The 23,535-nt window shown below is 40.0% G+C and overlaps 2 protein-coding genes across 18 annotated transcripts in view; one reads left to right on the forward strand and one right to left on the reverse strand.

Moving 5' to 3' along the window:
• The window catches only part of LOC134284228 (centrosomin-like), a 139,198-nt gene that overhangs the window by 87,959 nt on the left and 27,704 nt on the right, over positions 1 to 23,535 (forward strand). For 16 of the 17 annotated variants that reach the window (XM_062842891.1, XM_062842902.1, XM_062842894.1 and 13 more), the window contains 2 exons: positions 9,632 to 9,672; positions 12,207 to 12,508. In XM_062842891.1, coding sequence (XP_062698875.1) covers positions 9,632 to 9,672; positions 12,207 to 12,508 — 343 coding nt within the window. Of the gene's footprint in view, positions 1 to 9,631; positions 9,673 to 11,749; positions 12,079 to 12,206; positions 12,509 to 23,535 lie in introns of those variants that run through there. The other variant, XM_062842907.1, reaches the window with a different exon arrangement.
• On the reverse strand, positions 12,740 to 19,968 carry LOC134284232 (ryncolin-1-like). The gene is made up of 2 exons (XM_062842910.1): positions 14,743 to 19,968; positions 12,740 to 12,916 (listed from the first exon to the last, which is right to left on the reverse strand). Exons 1-2 carry the CDS (start codon positions 15,486 to 15,488, stop codon positions 12,808 to 12,810), a joined length of 855 nt encoding a protein of 284 aa, XP_062698894.1. The 5' UTR covers positions 15,489 to 19,968; the 3' UTR covers positions 12,740 to 12,807.

Here is a 23,535-nt window from a genome sequence, read left to right on the forward strand (position 1 = left end):
CACGTAATGCGTTACTAATGCGTTACAAAGTGAATACATATACAAGTAGTTTGTATAATTTACAAATTTTGGCAACTGTAAAAAAATATTATAAGTGAACAAGTTGTGGGGTATAATTGAGAACCACAAAGTATGATATAGAAAGGCATGTAACATCACTTGTTTGCTTATGATAAGGTTTTAACAGTAGCCAAAATTTGTAAATTATTCAAACTACTTGTATATTCACTAATAAACGTATGTTTGTAACGCATTACGTGTAACGCGTAACGCACTATATGTTACGTGTAGAATTTCATAAACAACTAGCAGACCAAACGAAAATTAATAAAAATATGTCATATAATATAGATTGTTTATTAAAACTTAGATCAAAACATTAATGGAACGAATTGACCTCGGCTTTTTTTCTTCACCGGTGTTTCAGCGTGGTGGTACTTCAAATTTGACGATTTCTATGGGCCAAACCGCTGGATGGACATTTCAAATTTTGACTACAACATTTCCTAAATTTACTGACGCTGCAGTGAAATTTTTAAGAAGCTACTTCAATTTTTCACTGAAATACGGATTTTTGAAAAAGGCATGTCCAAAAATGGATTTTTTCATGTAAGTTGTTATAACTCAAAATAGGGGAAATTACCTATTCTCGGCCGTTTTGCTCTCTTCGTCTTTGGGGGTTTTTGAAACCTATTGAACTCAGAGTTGGTCTCAAATCCTTCCCAACTAAGCTGAATTATATGGCCAAGTTTCAGGCAATTTGGCTGACAAAAACCCCCCCATGACGAAGAGAACAAACCTGCCGATAATACCCATTGTCACCCTATATAATTTCTATCAATTTGAAATTTTGTCCATACATTATCGATATATTGATGATGAAGTGGTAAAATTTTCAGCCAAAAATATTGATAATTGTCAAAGTTGCAGCGGATTGAACATTTTAAGAGAAAAAATCAGCTCGGCTTTTTTTTTTTTGCTACTGAGTGTACGCGTATAGTCAGTAATATCTGGGTCTGGTAATACAAATTTTCTTGACTTCCTTGCGCATATAGTATCGTCGTATCTATCGATATGCGAATACAAACATTGTCAATTGCCACAGAAGAAATAGTCAATGATGTATGTACAAGTTCTCTAAAACTTATTTTTGGCAATTACGTTGCGAATAGTTTAACTTTTCAATTGGCTGAATTATGCTGAAATGGCCTACTTTTCACCATTAATGCAAGTGTGCCGAAAAGTACTACTTACCGGCACACACACTTTTTCTTTGGATAAATGTACGACTCGTGCTGAAAAAATCATCATTTTGCAACTTGCTGCATAAATAACTATTATGTAGGTACTAGCTGTCCCGGCAAACTTTGTCTTGCCAAGTTGTGGGAGTTTGACAGTTGTTAGAGTCACTGCAGTACGGCACTCTAGATTGGTTTCATTTCAATTGTGTTGATTTTCTTCCCAGGTCAAGAAAAAAATTATTACTTTACCATTTTTTTTAACTTTTCTAGTTAATTTTTATATTTTTTTTTACTTATAAACACAGCCACCATGAATACGAATCAAACCGTCATCCTGATCGGATCAGCCATTCGTGAGTTTTGTTGCCTCAAAGGGACTTCAAACTCATTTTTATATATATAGAAGATAGCATTTTCCGATGGTTAGGGTGAATCCCGTTGGCTAAAATAAACTGATGTTGCTTCAATTTAATTTTAATTTATTTATTCAATAATGACGAGACGAGACTCATTACATTGCAGCCATAATATAATGATGGGAGGCTACTTAGCATAATAAAATGACCATGCGCCCTCATCGGGTCGTTGGTTTCGTGTCTGTCTTCTATCGTTTCATTTGTACGTAAAAAGTTTTCATCAATTTTTTCCATAAATATGTAAACTAGCAATTAACCCTCTAATACCCAACCCCGCCTTTAAACGGGGTATAGTTTGAGCATTTTTGTAATTTTTGTTTCGTAGAAAATCAAAAATTTTATATTTTTGGCTGATATTTAGGACTGTTTTGTATATCTCAAAATGGTTTTTGGTGTATTTTAAAACGTATTTATATTTTTTTTAAATCATTGAAAAATTGATGTTTTAGTCACCTTCTAGAAGTCATTGTTTATTTTGTATTGAATCGCTACAATTAACATATTTTAGATTTTTCCCAAATCATTCTATCCTAGTTTTATAGTTTAAGGGGATCGAATACACTCTAAAATTATTTTCCTTAAAATTACACGGGAAATAAAATTTTCTATGAAAAAAAATAAAAATAAAAATATTTCAACAATAATCATAAAATCTCAAAATGTTTTTATCTCAAAAAATCTGTACCCCAAATAGGCTTCCAGGAAAAATATAAAACTGTGGGGATGTTCAAAAATAAAAATTAGAAAAATCAAAAACTGAAATTAACGAAATCGAGAATTAAAAAGAATTATCTTCCAAAACATGTTTAAATCGATTTTAGATGACGAAAAATGATGTTTAGATCAAAATCAAAAATTTGGGTATTAGAGGGTTAAAAGTAGTTCATCTTTCAGGAAAATCCAACTTGCATGAAACTATCGATGTTTTGCTTGGCAATCTATGGGATCAACAAACATGTGTTTTATTCGACATATTTATGCCTGAAGTTAAGCCTGGCATACAGCAAAAACCAACTGCACCCAATCCCCGCCCTTGCACAACTGACGATGGCAATATTTTGCCTCATAAATCACAAACATATGCCCGTCGTTTGCGTATTTGACCGAGCATCTGTACGTTTGCGATGAGATCAACACCCGACCTACGCGTATTTTGCAGCTTGCTCTCAATGTGCCAGTACCAGTTAATTGCTGGTTAGAAAAGAATTGATTCAAACTGATTACATCAGCAAAGTATAGGAACTGAACTGCGTGAACTGTTTCTGGCCGGCCAGTGCTGAGCTGCTAGTTTGATTAGGTTTTGACATGTGGCGAGCGATATCGGTCCTGTGACGATCGGGAACGACTCGTTAGTAGTTGGATGATTTATTTTTACGATTCAATAACTGGGAGTCTAGAGGCAAAATTAATTAAGATTGCACAGCAGGTCGGTGGATGCCATTGACTATGTCGCTATCCGGACCGGGAGTACGTTGACCACGGAACTTGGCAGTCAGTCATAATTTGGGTTGAAGGATCGACAAATGCACTCATTTGCGTGCTTTAATTAGTGAGACGGAAGAAAGTTTAGGATGAGTGATGCGGTGCGGTTCCGGCTGTGACCGTGAGCAGCAATTGTCCGGTTTATGGCATTCCCCCATGTCGTCGCCTCGAGAATGACTAAACCCCTGCATCATCGCTTGTCGTTTTTATCTAAAACCACGAGCAAACAGGACCATCCGATATGCGGTGAAAGCGTTATCAGGGTTTAAATGGAAGAACGCAACAGTTAGGTAGAAAGTGAATAATTTCTTATCAGTTAAACACGAACCCGTCCGACGGACACTGGATGAAACGCAGTGCAGTGAGTCGGGTAGAGCACCTACCTCGGGGATGCGCAGACAAACAATCGCATCATTTTATTTTTAAGCCTGTTTAGGTTACTTTGAGTCCATCATGAATAAGCACTTTGGCGATAAAAGATATAACGAAGCTCATAGTGGATCATACGTGTATGGGTGTGTTGTGTATGGGTGCGGAGAAATGGAGACAAATTTGCAATAACCAATTGAGCCAATTGATGGTACACTACTGGTCATAATGTATTGCATAAAAGGTACCAAATTTACAGCAATAAACAATAATCTCAAAAAAAAATATCTTCCTCGAAATTTAAAGAACCTATGAAGGAGCGGTACACCCAGGCAAAATATATGCTTTGGTCCTCTGATAGAAACTATGCAACAATTGATGTCCTTGTATGTAGATCAATATGATTTTGAGTCATTCTAGTCTAATCCTTATATGGTTGGCTAATGTCACAACATTTTTTTACGAGTACGTTCTTATGATAAGTACTGTTACTACTAGTGTATCGTCGTTATTCAGTGTCCGCTGCACTGACTGGACAATCCAACGAGTTGGAATGATTAACTGAAGGATGATGTGGCAGTGGTAGAAATATTGCTGGCAAAATACAAATGCGTAATGTAAGAACTGATAGAGGAATAATAATAGGTAGGGTAAGTGTACCAATTATGGCTATAGTACCAATTATTCGCCATAGGTTATTTCCACCCTTTAACGATGTAAATCAACAAGAAAAATTGTGTGAACAACAGATCACGTTCACAAAAGGCAGTCGCACCCATTTAAACTTCACATTTTCCTCAAATCATGGTAGAAATAAATCATTTTCCTTAAAATTTCGGCTTCCTTGCACCCTTTTTCGCCATAGTGTACCAGTTATGGCTAACCCCATAAGGAATGCATGCAAATAGTGCGAAAAGGAACCGAAATTAAAAAATGTAACCATAACTGGTACAGGGTTCCTATCATTGGCACACGCTGTAATCAATAATAAAAGTAGTTTTGGCTCCGTTTCTATATTTTTCCTGTAAAGTACTGAAAATTAGCTGTCTTTTAACTTATTGATGACATTCGTTGGTCTTCTCGTAATTTTTGTACAAATAGCTTTCCTTAGGTAGTGCCATAATTGGTACACGCACCCTATATACTGGTGAATGTGGAACGTCCCGTTGTTGTCAATAAGATGCGTCAGTTTTGATAATACTCTCCCATGTTTATTTCAAACGATGAAATCAGATGCAGTGTTTGTATGACTTTTCAACCTCAGTTAACGCTTTATTCTACGATTAATATTAATAGAAAACAATTAACATGTATTTATGTACTTGAAATCGAGATAAACCTAACTATATGTTTGGATGCCGCTGTACGTTATATCGGAAAGAGACGATGTGTTTGAATTCACCGGGTTTAGTGAGATTGTTCCTGTATATCGTTCTGAAACTTCAGAGCCTAAACGTTGACCAAACGTTTTGTATGGCCATTCTTTTCTCACTAACATCCCGTGATATCTATGTATGGAACGCGGAAACAGCAGATCCACCTCTTCCGGGGGGAAAAGCATCGCCTAGAAGAACAAATGGAGCTATTGTGTAGTTCGCAAAAAACACGAAAGTTCTACCAGAAGCTCAACGCATCCCTCAAAAGCTTCGTGCCGCGAGTCGAAATGGACAAGGAAGGGAGCAGCTTGATGGACGGACGTGAGGTGATCGAAAGGTGGAAGCAGCACTATGGCGATCAGCTGAATGGTGCGCCATAGTTATCGTTGTTATCCAACAGCTCAAGAACAACAACAAGTCAGCTGATAAGGATGGTATCGGAGCAGAACTCATAAAGATGGGCCCGGAAAAGTTATCCACCTGCTAAGAGTCTGGATCTGGGAGACCGAATAGCTACCGGGGATCCCATCTATAAGAAAGGTGACAAGTTGAAGGGTGAGAACTTCCGAGCGTTCACAATTCTGAATGCCGCCTACAAACTGCTATCCCAAATCATCTTCCTTCGCCTTGAGTTGAGTTTGTGAAAGTTATGAAGCCGGTCTCGTCGATATGGCCGCTCGACAACGGACCAGATCTTCATCGCGCGGCAAATCCTCCAGAAATGCCGCGAATACCAGGTCAAACTGCACCACTTGTTCATCAACTTCAAGGCGCCGTACGACAGTATCGACTGCACGAAGTTATGGAAATTCATGGACGAAAACGGCTTTCCTGGGAAGCTGTCTAGACTGATTAAAGCAACGATGGACGGTATGCAAAACTGCGTAAGCGTTTCGGGTGAACTATCCAATTCATTCGAATCTCGCCGGGAACTGCGACAAGGTGGCGGACTCTCAGACCTACTCTTCAACATCGCTCTGGAAGGTGTGATGCGACGAGTCGAGCTCAACAGCCGGGGAACGATTTTCACAAAATCCGGTCAATTTGTGTGCTCTGCGGACGACATGGACATTATCGCCACCCAAGTAACACAGAAAACATCTTCAAAAATTAAAATTTCAAAATATGTTTTATAAGTGTTATATATGCGTTTTACTGAACATCTTTAGTTATTATCAAGCTCTAGTTGTGTTGACCGATAACGATCAACAAGAATACAGTTTTTTCCTTTCACAGGTATTTTCTCTTCTTGATATGGCTTCCACCGGTATTATTATGCATTAAATGCACTGATAATACAATTAAATAACATTAATACACCATCATAACACAAGGTTATCGTGAAAGCTACCGGTGTTTATATTATTTTTAGACGCACTACTTACTTTTTATTTTTTATTTTTGTTTTAAAGTACATATTATTGACAATGAGATTATTAAACAATCAATCATCTCACAAATATTCCAGTCCGACATGCTATTCATAGTTGCACAAAGCCGACATAGTTGCACAAAATTTTGCAATAAATATCAATTCCAGATATCTTCCACATTCATTATATCGGGTGTGCTAAGCATCACGCTCCACCCGCAAGGACAAAACGGTAGACCGAACGTATTCGGCGATGCACCAGAATAAACTTTCGAAATTCCTTGATCTTCAAACTACAGCGTACCTCCAGCGTACAGATTTCTCATTTCCCAGCTTGCTGGTGTGATTCTTTATTCCCCTTTACGACTGCTAGCACTGAGAAAAGCTGTTGGCTGTGCAAAATATTCCGCCAGCGGATGTGATCTGCACGTTATTTTTTCCGCATGGATTTAAGTAAACACTCGCGGAATCCGTCTAATAATGGATTGTATCGGACGCGTAGAGCGGGTAAATTGTCGACAATTGCGCAATGTATTCCTGAAATTCCAAGGGCCATAAGCAAAACAAAAACAAATGACAACAACATTTTGACATTTGGCACAGTTTGCCTTACTGGAGAATAAGTTATAATATAGTTATTTTAGTGTTTTAATGAATGCAATAAAACAAACAAAGGAACGTTTGAGTGCATATGTTGAATAAATGCTACCAAGACGTGTTATAAACGTAATCTGAAACCTATCAACAAGTGTTTGTTCTATTTGGTGTTGCGAATACGAATTACCATGCAGACTACAGTGCCGGTAATGTTTATGCATACAAGTTATTGCGTGGATAAAAATTTAAAATAAATTCAAATTCTTATTTTCCCCGATTTACCAATTGTTCTTAAAAACAATATTACATATTTCAGTTTGGGTAATATCATAATATTTACATCATTTAAATGGCATAAAAATCATGATAATTCAAATCGGAGGTTCAATCAAAATTTTTATTGAAATTGTTCCAAAAAAATTGAACAGCACTGTGAGTTGTAGCAAGCTGCCATATTGCTTTTTCGCGTGGTTTTGAAATATTTCTTCATTAAGCGTTATTATTTGGTAGATTCATGTTGCATTTTAAATTCAACTGAGTGACGCTTGATTTATGGAGAAGTAAAAATAAATGTTTCACCATAAATCTTGAAGCGCACATAAAACATCACTACCTCCAGTGAGTAAAATCTATTTCAGAATTTGTTATCTGAATAGTTTATGAAATGTAATCTAATCCATCACAAGACAAAATTTTTCGAGCAGGGAAAGTCATCTGTTTGTTTTTTTTTTACACAGGTAAAAAAAATGAATTTGTTCAATTTTGTTTTCTGTCAGTTTATCTGCTTCTGCATTAATTCACTTATGTGTTTGTTATATAAATGTTTTCTGCAAGTTATATCATTATCAAGTATCAGGAAAACTGCTAATGTATATGGTATGAAATATAAATGTCGTCTGAAAGTTATATTACTTGAAAGCAGCTTAATTTCAATCAACAATTGGGGTTGTATATTTAAAGATTATTGCAAGTTTTATTTGATGACAAGCAACTAAATTGTAACTAATAATGAACCGCAGACAACATTTTTAGTACTATAAATGTATTAAAATACATCTTATATGACTTGTAAGATGTTTTATAAGCCGCCATTTTTTGCGCTGTTTTGATTATATAGGTGCTCGGTTTTAAGTCGATATAACACAAAAATTACTACTGAATAAGTATTATTAGAGAATTTATAACTATTATGCAACAAGTTGTGTTACTTGGGAAGGTCGGACTGGTGGTGAATGCATCAAAAACAAAGTACATGCTGGGCGGCAGAACCGAACACGACCGGATCCGTCTGGGTAACCTTTTATATTGTAAACAAGTGATTTCCAAATAATCATCTGAACTCGTTCCATACCTGTTGACTTCTAAGTATGCATTCCTCTCTTTGTGCGTAACAGTATTTGTAGCGTTTATTTCAAAACAAAGCTCCAATCCAAAGATGTTACTACATGCTCTATTATTGTTACACAAGAATAGTCATTAACATTTGAGTAGCAATCAATGCCTCGAACTATAAAATATCTACTAAGTTATTTGGAATGAAAATTGTTTATTATATGTCATTATGTTTACTCATCATTGATATTCCCTATTGAAAGGCCACACTACCCAACTAATCGTAGAGTTATATGAAGAAAATATTACTTCACATGTATAATTAAAGTTGATTTAAAGTGGAAATGGGCATTAGCAATATCAGTTCGGTCGCATAATTTCCCTTTTCCACTTTAAATCAACTTTAAGTATTGATGAAAGATAATGATATAGCTTTATATACACCGTATATTTGAACGCAATACGACTTCAGCTCTGTGGTTACTTGGACACTTACCAGTTATCAGCGCCAGCAACCACTACGGAGAAACACTGTTTCTCATCGGTCGGTTGGCTTGTGAAGCAAACTGACTGGCGATCAACCGTTCTCACTTTCTGCGACGAGTGTGAAGATGCGGAAATCTGAATTTAGTGTTGCCCACAATCCCAAAAAAGAATCATTTTGATTATATGGGAATGTTGTACGTGACCATGACCATTATAATCGATTTAATTTGTCATTTCCACTGTAATAGCGGGATAAAAACCAAATTAACCTATATTCATTACCTCATACATCGGCGAAGAGAAAGATTCAAAGAGCCATCACACTGCTGAACTATCATTTCTCACTCTCAGTGATAAATTTGGAGCCTCGTGGAGCCTCGTAGCCGTGCGGTTAGGGTCACCAAGCTTCTAATCGCACCATGCTATGGGGTGAGGGTTCGATTCCCGCTCCGGGCGATGAAACTTTTCGTGAGAATAGTTTCTTCTCCGTATCCACTGGTGCATGCTTCGTGTGTCCCTTGTCTAGTGTTTAAGTTTCATTCAGTCTGTGCAGCCTCTGGCTGAAGACGGTGTCCGCGTATTTTTTTTTTTAATTTGATTGCTCAAGCTCCAACTTGTTTCTGAAGCATGTTAGCCAATGAAGGCATACAGCTTCATTGCTCTGGGTTGAAAAGCGCTGGTCAAAGAGGAGCAAATTTTGGTTCGTGTGGAAGAAAACGCTCCATTTTTCAAGCACTTATACTTAACTCCCAGATTGCCCATTAGATTGGTCTTTGGGCCAGGCCAGTATCAACTTTCAATAACTTACACCCGAAAATATATGAAACAATATCACTTGAACTCCTCAGGAGGACGATAACAGGAGAATTTTGCTAAACAGTAGAAACGATCTCGTTATATCACAACATGTTGGTAGTCTTCGAAATTAATAACGTTTCAATTTTTTTCTTCTATTTGCAGTGGAAGCCCTGGACAACAAGATGCCACCATGGATAATTCATGTAAGTGAACTTTTCCAATCAGCTTCAATTCTACTCCTATAAACCTCCATAGGGCTATCCATCATAATACTCCACAAAGAAGGACACACACCAAATTACCTCTTCCTTCCATGTAGTCATTTCTTTCGCTGTCTTGATCCTCAGTGTCTGCGTTCTCTGCATCATGCATGTGGTCGTTAAAGTGCTGCTTCCACCTTTCGATTAATACCTCACGTTGGTTCGTCAAGAGGTTTCCGCCCTTATTCCGGCACATTTTGGCCGTTACGGCCTCATAGATCTTGGTGTCGTTCAGCAACACTTCTAGATTCTAGATTCTTAGATCGAGGAGGCCATGGGTTTCGTACATTGTTGATTCCGGAGAGTTTTGGGCGCAGTTAGTGGTTAGAGTCGGTGTTAGCGCCACGACACGGTGTACAATATTTAGACGGTGATACCTTCCGAAAATCTGACAGTTTTTTGATGACGTAATTCAAATCGTCCATAGGCGTTTTCTCAATGATCTAGTACTTCTCACCAATTTGATCAACGTAAAACGATAAGAACGACGTCACATGTTTACATCCAAAAATGATGTTTACATAGGTTACTAGCCAGCCGACAATATCTGAGAAGTGCCGTCCATCAATCAGAACGTGGTTAACTTGGGATTCCGTCTGCTGTGGAGATCTCCAGGTGTAACGATAAGGGAGGCTCTTACCTTTTCCTTTTCCCGGCAACCCAGACAACACATGATCGTATATGCTGTTGAATAGGATGCTAAAGTGGAGGCGGTATGCGTTCACTTTACACGGTGTTAAATGGTGTAAAGGAATCCTAGAAGGAATTCCTAAGCAAAGTCATAAAAAATCTTAGATATTCCAAAAAACTATTGAGAATCTAAGATGGAATTCCTGAAGGATTCCTGGCACTCCTGTAGAAATCCCGGAAGGAAACCCTTGAACAAGGATGGGAACACTCACTTGCAAAGAGTTACACTCACTTGCTATTTTCTCAGCTCAGAAGCATGCAATCAAGAAACGATGTATGGACGACTTTTGCCTTGTGGTTTTGTCTAAAACTTTGCCGAATGGAGTAGGGGTCGCACACGAATCCCAAAGTCGTGACAGAGCTGTGAAAGCGACTCTCCACGAGGTGAGTGTAATTCACATTCACCTCGTGGAGAGTTGCCTTCGCAGCTCCCCCACGACTTCGGTATGTGTGTGCGACCCCTTCTTTATTCGGCAAAGTTTTAGACAAAATCACAAGGCAAAAGTCGCCCATACATCGTTTCTTGATTGCATGCTTCTGAGCTGAGAAAATAGCAAGTGAGTGTTCCCATCCCTGCCCTTGAAGTCCCAGAATGAATATTGGAAGGAATTCCGAAAGAAGTTCCCGTAGGAACCTTTTAGGAATCTCAGAAATGATCCCAGAGGGAACTTCTGAAGGTACCCCAAAAACGATCTCAGATGGAGCTCCCTGAGGAATCACAGAAGGAAATCCTAGAGGAATCCAAGAATAAATTTGTGGAGAAACCACGGAAGAAATTCCTGGAGTAATCTGAAAAAAAGTTTGCTAGAGCAATCCTAGAAGGAATTTCTCGAGAAATCTCGGAAAAGGAGTTTGGGAAGTCCTGAGGTAATCTCAGAAGGCATTTCTTAAGAACTCCCAGAAAAAATCTCTAAAAGAATTTCATTAAAAGAGCTCTTGCAAAAAAAAAGGACGAAAACGGCACAACACAAGCAATCAAGAAAACAAATCTACTGGGAAGAGGCTAATGACTTCAATGGGATCTTCACTACGCGTTACCCAACCGCTACCGTGCAAGGACAGTGAGATGCTACCTATCTACGATAAAATTACTTCTTGTCAGGGTCTTGGACACTTCTTATCGATAACCCTGTATTGCATCTATCTCATTACAATTGATGGACTCAGCCCCAAGTAACATCAATGCCTCTCAAGTAACGCCTTTTAAAACACAACAAGAAACAAAATAATCAAAAATGTTTGTGTTCACGTGGTATTTACATGGACAAAACCCCTGCTATTCTTCCTCTCAAATCTGTATCCGTGGCCCACTCTAAAACTATCTAAGCAGCCTGTCTTCACCAAAACCACGCTGTCAATGATTGTCATAAATCGTGTGCGTCTCTTTCATCTCGACGTCGTGTTTTGCATCCATCAAAGCCTGTCATATAAAGAGGCCCAGATCTGGGAAAGCACTTCTAATCACTCGCGTGCGCCACCGTCTTCGAGCACCGACGTCAGCACTGACACGACACCGAAAAGCAATAACCTGGCGTTTGGCGCGTAAAATTTTTCCATAGCATACAGAATATTAATGTTGCGTCACTGGGTCGGAAAAGGGCGAGAACCGATCAATCAGAAATTGTTTAACAGAATTTACCGCATGAATGGATTTTATGGGTAAGCACATCTGGAGGTTTATCAGTGGTTACATATACTTTCTCGAACTGCATCTTTTCCCGGAACACCAGTTCCGGTAAGTTTTCTCACATTCACCAACTCATTCCCATCTTGTATTCCTCCTGCAGATACCATGGGCTTTCGGTCGCCGTCGATGAACGCCCTGGCGGGACAGTCCAGCCCCGGACAGGGTCGTTCTTTGCGCGAATACGAAGAGCAGATGTCCGCCCTGCGAAAGGAGAACTTCAACCTCAAGCTGCGGATATACTTCCTGGAGGAAAATGCCGGCATCGGAGGAGGCGGCGGCAGTGGTGGTAACACGAGTGGCGGTGCGAACACTGGTACTGGTGCTGGAATCACGGGTCACGGATCGCCGACGGATGGAACGATCGCGCCGGAGAGTTTGTTCAAGCAGAACATCGATTTGAAGGTAGGTCCCGGTGCTACTAACTTATCTAAGGTGGGACGGAAGATTATTTGCGTTACAGAAGATGTGGAATTATTAGTGCGTGCGATTCATTTTGCATACTCCATTGAATGCCCAAATATGTAAATGGGTGTGACAAAAGTATAAACCTTTTTTTTTAAATGACGCGGTCATTATAGAACCGTTTACGAATGAGGAGAAGGTCTGATCTTTATGAAATAAAAGGCACAAAGAATCATTATTTCACTTTATTAGATAATATGATATGAGAACTCTGGGTAATAGTTTTGTTGTTTTTTTTTTTATTTGATCATCATTCTGAAGAACTTCAGCTCAACTCCATCTTTGTGACCATGCCAGTAAAGCTTCTGCCATTGCCCCTTTTGCTTGTGGAAAGGCCCATTTGGGTTACTAAAAGAAGGAATAGAAGATAATATTTATGTTTAGTTGACTGCCACTCCTGAGTACTTTGTTATTGTACATGTAAGGAAATAGGATCGTGTTAATTGTAGCGTTTTTACCATTGGTCTGCTTTACTCATAGCATATGAGAGCGATAAAGACGAATACCTAATATCAGCAAAACTCAATGAACACAGCGCACGAGTAATTTTCGCTTAGCTGGACGTTTAGCACGTAAACTTCCATAAAGTACTAGCAAGCAAAACTGAATTAGATAACTACACACCAAACGCTTACAGCAAAGCAAAAACCAGCAAAACAGTTTGCTGAATTTTCAGCAATATTTTGCTGGGATTCAGTATAATTTGGTGCCCTATCAGCGCAAATTGCAGGATGTTTCAGAAAATTTTGCTAAAATTCAGAAATTTGTATTGCTCAATGCAATCAGCATGGCAGAAACCAGCGAAATTCACTGGTTAGCTGTCAAAAATGTTTAGGGTGTACTTCTTACTAATCAAAATAATTATTTATCGATTTTTGCAGCTTACCAGCCGTGTAGAAGTTTTACTTAATTCCAAAAGCTAGACTTTCCACTCCAATTTGTCCATTTCTCACTCACGCCCGTAAAGTCTAGCTTTTAGTACTTTTATCATGCACATTTTTATCCATCGTAAGAACTTCCCTTCACTACAAAGCCTGCAGCTAGCAGATGAAAAGCAAATATAAGACTAATGTACTGCTTATTCAAAAGCTTATTGGTTACCTGGGTTGTTTTTCCTTGCATGTGCCGTGGTGAAATTTCTGTGTCATTGTATTGGCCTGCCAATATAGTCATCTAGTTTAACAGAGATCTTAATGATTTCTCAACATGTGTTGGCTCGTAACTAGACGTAATTTACCAAAAAAAAATAAAATCAGACAATGAAATATTGAAAACCGAGTTAGAAATTCGCGACCTGGAATATTGTAGTAAACATGATTGTTTTCGTACTTGGATTGGTTGGATGATGTGTTTATAGTTCGAATTGTGTTGTATAATTGTACGATTAAAGTATTGAAGACATGAAGAAGGCGCAAATATTTTGTTTTGCTGTTTGTTATTGACGAACATAAAAAATACTGCATTATAACACTAGATGTTCTCCGATTCGCTTATAGGGTAAAAGCTCCCTTAGTGGAGGTAGTACCAATAGTGGTGGTAATGGCAATTTAGCACTATTTCGACCAAAAAGCTTGCAAATGTCATTTTTAATAGATGTATCATACCCAATTAATAACATTAATTCAATTTTGTGTTCAGGATTTGGCGGAAAACCTATTTTAAATAATTATTTTCCTTAATTTTTTTTGCTCCTTTGCACCTATAGTGGTGGTAGTGTTCCTATAGTGGTGGGTCCCATAAGAATTCAATGGGATGCACCACTATAGGAACCAATGTTAAATGTTACCTCCATAATAGGAACCATGTACCTATAGTTGGTGCAAGTGATTTATTAGCAAAAACTGAAATAAACAATGGTTTTTACATTTTTCCTAGCAAATTTAAGTGAAAAACTACCGATTAACGTTTTCAAACTTTTTATTTTGTGGTATTATCAATTTTATTCAATTATTTTAGTACAAGGAGCTACTAATAGCACCACTATTGGTACCTTTACCCTAGTGCAGTTATATGACACCTTTTTGAATTAATAATCATCAAGATGTTTTCTGTGTTACTTGGGATATGTAGTTGACTATGTTATTGAAATTTTCTCGCAGATTCCAATTCGCGACACATTAACTTTTTTATACATTTAGCACTACTTGAAATATGTATTATATTAATATACTTACGTATTACCACATCTGTTATACCACCAAGCTCCACCTTCTTCTTGTGCACAATTACCGAACGACCTGTCATTATCACTGTCTCGCGTTGTGAACATTTTTCCCTCGTGAGTTCTCATTGAGTCATTTATAGATCCTGCATGCGCTCCAAGTCGTTTCAGCGCATATTTCTCAGTTTCATCGCCTATTTCAAAACTGTTATAACTACCATAACCATAATTGCCATCGTAGTCTTCGATTTCCACCATCAAGGTAATATTTTTATTCTTTGTCAACTTGTGCAACCGTTCGAGCCCAATCCAGAACTCGCCTTCAATTTTTCCGAAACCATTTTTATACTCCGTCCAGTTACGGTAGAAATTAACCGATCCATCGAAACGATGTTGAATTACGAGCCATCCACCACCAAACTTTTCCTGCTCACAAAATCCCACAAACGGTTGTTCATTGGCATCGGGCTGTAGTCGATATTTCCCCGACATTTTGGATGGTTCTTCCGAACATGACCAGAACACATTGTTTGCTTGTATCTCCATTACTCTCTTTTCTATCTTGGACAACTTCTGTTCAACTATATCAAATTTAGCTAACTTCTGTTCAATAATTTCTAATCTGGTTATCAGCAATTCAAAACCAAAGCCGCATCCACCAGGTACCTCGTTTGTGATAGGAAAATTTTCGTCCTTTACCGGTTCACCCGCACAACAGAAGCCTAACGCAAAAGCCACAATAATAAATTTGGCTGTCATTTTTTTCCTAACAAGCAACGACACAAGTGCCACAATATCGCCTTCGAAACTATAAAATGAACTGGAGCTTTGAACTGCAGGACGCTGTGATATTTATACCATCAAATGCGATGCTGTGCTAAAATGTAATTCATTCGCAAGTTGTTATCACAGGATGTGGCGAACTATGATACTTATTCGTGTATGAAATACTTTCCGGGGAACACCCTAGTTACATATTATAATCTCGTCAAAAAGACTGAATCTCGTTGTCCCATCAACAATTTTGCATATGTTTAGAATGTGTTGAAATACTTCAATAGAGATTTGAAAGGATGACGTTACAACAGAGAATATGACTTATACACTAAAAGATACGTACTACCGATACACTCACGGTAACAACGATTTTGCAGTCTGATTTACAGGGTGTCCATTCATCCGGGAAATGCGGAAAAACAGGGAAAAACCCGGGAACTCGAAATCACCGGGAAAAATACGGAAAATACACGAGAAATTTGAAAAGGCACCGGGAAAAATCTTTATGGTGTCTGTACTGCATAGTGACAAGCAAGTCTTCAATATATTCAACTAGCTGTCCCGGCAAACGTCGTACTGCCTGCCTACTGTGTTTTTTGACACACAGCTCCGTAGGGACGTCCCCCGCAAAGTCATTTATATGGGAGCCCCCCGTTCCAGAGACCGGAGAAGTCCCGCACCAAGCTAAGAACCTTCCCCGGCCCTACAAATATTCACATACAAAATTTCACACCGATCGGTTCAGTAGTTTCCGAATGCATAGCGGTCAGACAGACAGACAGACAGACAGACAGACAGACAGACAGACAGACAGACAGACAGACAGACGGAAATTCATTTTTATATATATAGATATGTACTATCGAATGGCAACATCAACAGAGTTTCCGGCTGACTATTTTTTTAGAAAGGTATTTTAGTAGTTTCTGTTGAATTTAGATAAATTCATGTGACAAATCTGAATACTTCTTAGGCGAAATTGTCAGATTTCTGAAAGATTTCCCGAATGAATTTTTGAGTCTTACTAGGATAATCTTGAGAGCAAGATTTTTATGAAAATCACGAAGAAGTCCATGAAGGCCCTCTAAGAATTCCTGGAGAACTCGGTAAATGTTTAGACGTCACTTCCGGAAAAGAGGTTTTTCTGAAAAAATATGTCATTTTTTGAAGGAATTCTGGTGGCATTCTTTATGGAACTTTATAGGTAATTTCTGTCAGATCTCTTAAATTTGATCCACTAGCAGAAGTCAAGAAGAAAATTCACAGTATTCACAGCGAAATCGCACCTACCCGCTTCTGTACAGAGCTTTAGGCAAAATACTTAAGAATAAAAATCGGAAGAATGAGTACAACATAAGAAATTATAGTGTATTTTTCAAAAAAAAAGCTTATGGTAGTGGCCAAGTAAAACTTCTGAAAGATTCTCTAATGGAAACCTCTAAGAAATTTTAAACAGATTTCCTGAGTACATCTGCAGAATCGACAGAAGAGTTTCAACGGAATCAGTGAAGAAATTCGAAACTTTATCGAAAAAAATGCGACTTTCTGGAAGCATTACTCGTATCCCCTGAAGAGTATCCTATAAAAAGTTGTTGGTGTAAATTTTGGGATATTTTTTGGCAGAATCCACGGAGTACTTCCTTAACCGAGCAGAAGAAAATATCAACAGCATAATAATAGTAGTTTACGCAACAAGGTGCAGAATGACGATTTTTACAGCACGAGTCGTACATTTATCCAACGAGGCTTGCCGAGTTGGATAATTACGACGAGTGCTGTAAAAATCAAGTTCTGCACCGAGTTGCGTACAACGTTTTTTGCAAGTTTATAAATTACCGCTTGAGGATTGTTTTTACAAAACTTTTTCTTCAAACTGCATATCAATGCTCATAGTCATGTTTTAGAAAATCTGATCATAGCAGGTTTAACTGTGTAGTTGTCACAAATTTTCAAAACTGCGTCCAGAAAGCATCAAGAAGTTGATCAAAACTGAAAACAGTGCTGTAATGGTTCATTACGCAACGCAAATCAGTGCTGTAATGAACCATTACAGCACTGTTAATTTGGTGTGGGAAAGTAGGCCTTTTCCTGTCAGATTTGCGTGAGGTAAAACAGCCTATTACGATGAGAAATTGCAAAAAATATATTATTTTGTCTTAATAACTTTATAATGGAATCAGTAATTTTTATGTTATTAGCATAACATATTATGTTATAAACTTGTCTGTCATAAGCGGCAAAATAACAAATAGGGTATTGGATACCTTATTAACATGTGGCTCCCATTTTATTCCTACGAAAAACAAAGGATTGAATCGCTGTTTTTTTTTGTTTCTTATTTTTGTATTTTTTGTTAGGAGTGAGCACGCATGAAAACAAAAAGAACGGAATCAATCGGTGCCGTAATCGCTTGTTTTCGAATAGGATGAATATGGGAGCGTGAGATTACTGATGGCACACATACCCTATCATAACAAAAAAATGTTCCAGGAAGACTTACAACTTATAACAGGAAATTTATGAACTTGTTATTGTTGTGTTATTGTTCATCATATATTTGTACATTCTCTATAGTGGAATAATAACTAAACTTGTTCTAAAACAAAATATTTTATTGAAGTGTTATCTTGTGGATATATCCCAATAACTTGAACATAACAAAATAAGATCGCCCAACAAAACATGTTATTAAAAAGATATATTTTGAAAAGTTAACAATAACAAGTAATGATATAAAAACAGGCTACGTGATTCTGTTGGTATCAATTTGCTATTCTCCTCTGCTCGGGTAAGGCAGGAATGTCCAATGCCCAATGTGCACAGTGCCATAAATATCAATAATATTTTCATATAGATGCGGATTTTCTAGACAGAACCTTTTCAACAGACTTCCATCCTCAATTTCGTGTAAGGAAGGGAAATTAACGTCGGTAATGGTAAAGCTAGAGTCAAGATTCGTTATACTCGGTGCCACCCACTTGACGCTTATCGCGATTTCTCTGTTGTCTTTCAACCAATTAATTTCACTTTCGGAAGATAATTAGTTTACGATATGCCGCAAATACATACCTGGGCTTGGATTATATCTTCCAGGAAGCTTTGATTTCAGGCATGTGGTCGATGGCCTTTGCAGTAATGATTAGAATAGCTGAATGTATAATCAATGGCAAACAATTCTGTAAGAATCAGATCTCCAAGTCATCTGATATAGTTATACTGATCATGACGCTGCATAGTATATCGAACATTTGTCGAAGTCATTTATGTGCCGGGAAAATATAATTCCAAGTTGGAGAGAATATTACAAACTGAGGGAGGGTAATAGGCCCAGTCGGACCCCTGAATGGGCAATGTGGGTTAGTTTATGGGAATGCCATTGAAGGTTTGTAATATTCTCCGAGGCTTTCGAAATCCAACAGGGCGCGTCCCCGGGTTGCGGATAGGGGGAAAAGGAAGATTTTTCACATTTGTACTGTAATCAGCCAATGTGGTATTATCTCCTATGGTGTTGTAGTGCGAATGAATGATCTCATTCTATGGGAATTCGAACCTTGTAATGTATTGTTTATCAACTTCAATTTTCTAAGCTTGATAAGGTTTTGAAGACAAACATGAGATGAGAGAATTGCCTAATAGGAAAGTCACATCAGCAAAGCTTTTACATATGCAAATGCTATCCATGGGGTCATGTCTAGCATTTAATATGTATGGCAATGACTGATTCTTACCTAGCAGGGGTACTACAAGACCACGCGGACAAGTCGATTAAAGGCTTAATTGGGGATAATATATTTTCCAGAACTGAAGGGACATTTTTTCCGGGGTGACTGGCGAGTTGGAGAGGGTAGAAATTTCCGTTTGTTATAATTGACAAAATAAACAATCGGGCGCTTTTTCTTTCTATGACTTGCTTGGTATTTTGTGGATTATTGTTTTTTGGTTTTGGAAGGTATGCGATACACTATTGAGCCTTAAAATTATTTTGCATCTGAATAGCATTGATATCGTCAAGTCTGCACCAACACCCTAATCCCACACCAAAATACCCTTTTCCTATCCCATGGCGTTTATGTGGTCAGCAAAGACTATTCAGCCATTACCCCTCCTTATCATCGGCTTTGGACTGACTTGCGCTCTCATTGCCCCACCAAATGCTGCAAAATGAAAATGAAAATGAAAATGATATGCCGCAAATACATACAGAAAATGAGCTCAATCGGATGTAAGACAGCCGAAAAATCGCGGTAGGCGTAAGGTACCATCCACCGTACCACTTTTGGCTTGCAGTCTGAAATAATTTGCGTTGACTGATTTCAGATCATCGCCGACGTTTCGGTCCAGGTATGGGACCTTCCCAGGGCTCGATACAACAATCAACCTGTCACAGAATTTTTGGAAAGCAAAAAAAAATCGGGTGCTGAAGGGTAACGCTGTCTGCTACACTTCTGGGCCATCCGTTATGATTCGGTCCAGGGAATCCCCTTATAGCACGGAGAAATACCTACCGGGATTGACCACTTCTTTTACTGATTGTGTGTTGTATTCGGCGGTCTCAGTTTTTTTAAATCATTTTTTTTTAATTCAGGAAATTTTTAAACTTCGTCTGTCTGTCTGTCTGGGGCCGGGGAAGGTTCTTAGCTTGTTGTGAGACCTCTCCGGTCTCGGGAACGGAGGGCTCCCATACAGAAAACTTTTTAGGGGTCGTCCCTATGGAGCTGTATGTCAAAAAACACGGTAGGCAGGCAGTACCACGTTTGCTGGGACAGCTAGTTGTGTATAAAAATGCACTTAATAGTGTCCTACTAGAACCATTGTTCATTCCCTTGAAGTTTTTCCATACCCGAGAAAAATCCGAGAATCAGGACGATTGAGATTCTGATTCGAATGGCAGTTAGTTCAAGTGTAAAAGCTGCTCAGTCGAAACTATTTTTGCCATGTCCATGCCCATATTTTTCTCAATCTGTGTGTGTGTGTGTGTGTGTGTGTGTGTGTGTGTGTGTGTGTGTGTGTGTGTGTGTGTGTGTGTGTGTGTGTGTGTGTGTGTGTGTGTGTGTGTGTGTGTGTTTTTTTTTTTTTTTCCTCCCAACCTCCCGAGCAGAGAAAACCGATTGGAAAAACTCTGCTACACCTTGTCGCCTCGATCCCCCTGGTACCACTGATGCGACTGCTTCAGGGGGGGCAATGCGCTCATGCGCTCTTCTTCTTCTGTGCTCATGCACATTTTGTCGCTTCTAAATTTGTTATTCTAATCTTTTTAGTGTTCGTACCTAACCTATCGCCATTCAGCGACACAGTTGGTACAAACATACACCAAATTTGTTATTCTAATGCCGTCCGTGTGCCATTCAGCACTCCGGCTTTTCGCGCACGACTCGGATAGTCCCCGACGGTGGATCTACCCTATCCGACGAAGAGTTCCCCGACACTGAAACTTCTTCCGTTACCGATACTTCCCAGGCTGGTGCCAAGGTCGGTTCTGAGATTCCGGTTGGAGACTGGCTTCCGGTTCACAGGCGCCCTGACGACCAAGCACCGGTGCTTTTTCGCGGTCTACTCGGTCTAGTCCCCGGCGGTGGACGGACCTAGCCTACTCCGACAGAGAAAGACCCCGACGGTGGAAGTTCTCTCGACATCGATGTTTTCAACCCGACCAGTAAGGTGCCGAAGTCGGCCCGGCGATTCCGGTTGGTGGTAGACTTCCGGTTCACCGGCGCCCCGACGACCTATAACCGGTACGCAACGAACGACTCGGTCAAGTCCCCGGCGGTGGATCAAGCCTACTCCGATCGCGACCCAATACTCTTTGATCTTCGCGCCATCTCCGCTGGAGAGCTGACATGATCCGCGTGACCGCTCTGTTCACCGCATTCCATACGGTTTCGTCCTGACACATTCTCTCTACTACGTTGTTCGGACTCAGATTTCCAGCAGCGCTCGCTAGCATGTCACCACGTACTTCTTCAAATCGCGGACAGTCGAATATCACGTGCTCCGGTGTCTCCTCGTTGTTTGGGCATGTCGGACAGAATGGGGACTCTGCATGGCCGAATCGATACAAATACTGTCTGAATACTGACAAATACTGACAAATACTGAGAAGCGCAGCGTACGTTGTCTTGTCGCTCGCTTCGACTATGAGGGCATCACCTCTGCTTTTCCTCCTAGATGGCCGAAGTTTATCTTTCTTTTCCGGTTCCGTCTTCCTTTCTATTTTTTCCTTTCGCTTTTTCTTCTTAACTCGCTGGCTTTCAACGGTGCGCCATCCACTGTCTCTGCCATCGTTTCTCTGATTGTCGACGCGCGACTGATCGTTCTTCTGCTTCTTCGGGACTTCCTCGTCTCCAGGCGTGTCCCTACCTCTTTTCTCCGAGCGGTGACTCTTAGGCGTCTCCCGAGTTTCCGCCGTAGCTCTTCCTGCAGCTTCCGTTACAGCCTTTTCAGCTGTTTCAGCTCTCAATCTAAGTGCCTTTTGCTCTCGTTCGGCAGCTATAACAGCAGATTTGATGTTCGTCACCATCTGCTTAATTTTCAGGTGCACGTTGTGTCTGTCCTTCACAAACTCGTACAGTTCGTTCACCTTCTTCCTCACCTCACCCAAACCCGACTCTTGAGCAGCACTGCTCTTCGGCGTCGGTGTGAACACTCGCTGGTTCGAAGACCCTAGTTCCTGTTGGTTTCCTTGGAGCTCGCTTCGGATTGTGCTACTGGTAGCGATCGCTGCGGTTTCCAGCGGTGTCACTGGTGATCTCTGCATCCTCTCGCTTCTTCGGAACACGTTCGCGTCCTCCTCGACTTCGGTATTCGTTAGATTCTCCATTTTGTTGGGTCCCCACTCCGGGCCGCTATCTCCACTCGTTGTAGTAGTCGCTTATGATCCCTTGGTTATCTTTGCAAAGCAGGGAGGCCAAGCGAGGGTTGAACGCGTACCTTCATGGGGTACGTGTCCAGAGCCGGATCAGCGTAGGTCAGGAATGTTCCATCTGAGCCTACTACCCACCTTTGTTGGTGCGAGTATTGAACGTACCTGGAGGCCTGCCAAGGTTTTAACGGGACGGAGGCAAACGTACTGTTAGCCCGCTCGCCGTTTCAAGTAGGTGTCACCCTTCCTTACTCAAGGAACAGAACAGCACGAATGTCAGCCCATCATCGCCATCCGATCCATAGTCCGTAGTCCGTTGTCGTTTGCGTTGACCAGTATGCCATAATCAGGATGTTACTGGCATCGATCCTGATGTGCCGGTTGGCACTCCGAGTATTTGGGCTAAGGCACTTTGGAAGCGGTACCAGGTCGCTTGTACAGAGTTGCTTGCGGATGTGTGGCTTTTTATGGAGATCCAACAGAGCCCACTGTTGAAACCCCGCCACATCCTAGGCATCCTCTGCTTGAGCTATCTGGAAACCAGAAGCTCGGTCACTCCCCGAAGGAAGAGCCAAAGGTGGTAATCCACACGGATGTGTGAACGATTTTCGCTTAGGATGAATTCCCAAGCTGCCACCCGACTCGCAGAAGGGGGGGTTCGTCAAGCCCCTGGACTCCTGTCCCTGCTGCCCCTATGTGTGTGTATGTGTGTGTGTGTGTGTGTGTGTGTGTGTGTGTGTGTGTGTGTGTGTGTGTGTGTGTGTGTGTGTGTGTGTGTGTGTGTGTGTGTGTGTGTGTGTGTGTGTGTGTGTGTGTGTGTGTGTGTGTGTGTGTGTGTGTGTGTGTGTGTGTGTGTGTGTGTGTGTGTGTGTGTGTGTGTGTGTGTGTGTGTGTGTGTGTGTGTGTGTGTGTGTCTGTGTGTGTGTGTGTTTTTCGGTATAATCTAGGCTATACTTTCACATGATTGGTTTCATGATTTTAGACTAATTTAAGCCCTTCATGACAAAAGTTCGTTTTCCCACTCAAATTCAAATTTGAAAGCGCAGTGCGGGGACGCAACGCCTAAACTACCGTGAATCGCAAGTCAGTCCCATCTGCAATTTGGTAAAAATTGAGTTAATCTTATTTTCGGCCTACAAAATTTCATGAGAATCGGTTCAAAATTGACTG

The sequence above is a fragment of the Aedes albopictus genome, chromosome 3 (assembly GCF_035046485.1).
Source record: "Aedes albopictus strain Foshan chromosome 3, AalbF5, whole genome shotgun sequence".
Lineage (NCBI taxonomy): Eukaryota > Metazoa > Arthropoda > Insecta > Diptera > Culicidae > Aedes > Aedes albopictus.

Excerpts from the sequence above, each read along its gene's own strand:
- LOC134284232 (XM_062842910.1), bottom strand. The coding sequence starts at position 15,488 with ATGACAGCCAAATTTATTATTGTGGCTTTTGCGTTAGGCTTCTGTTGT. Across the intron at positions 12,917-14,742 it reads TATAACAGATGTGGTAATAC|TAACCCAAATGGGCCTTTCC; the intron begins GTAAGTATATTA and ends TCCTTCTTTTAG.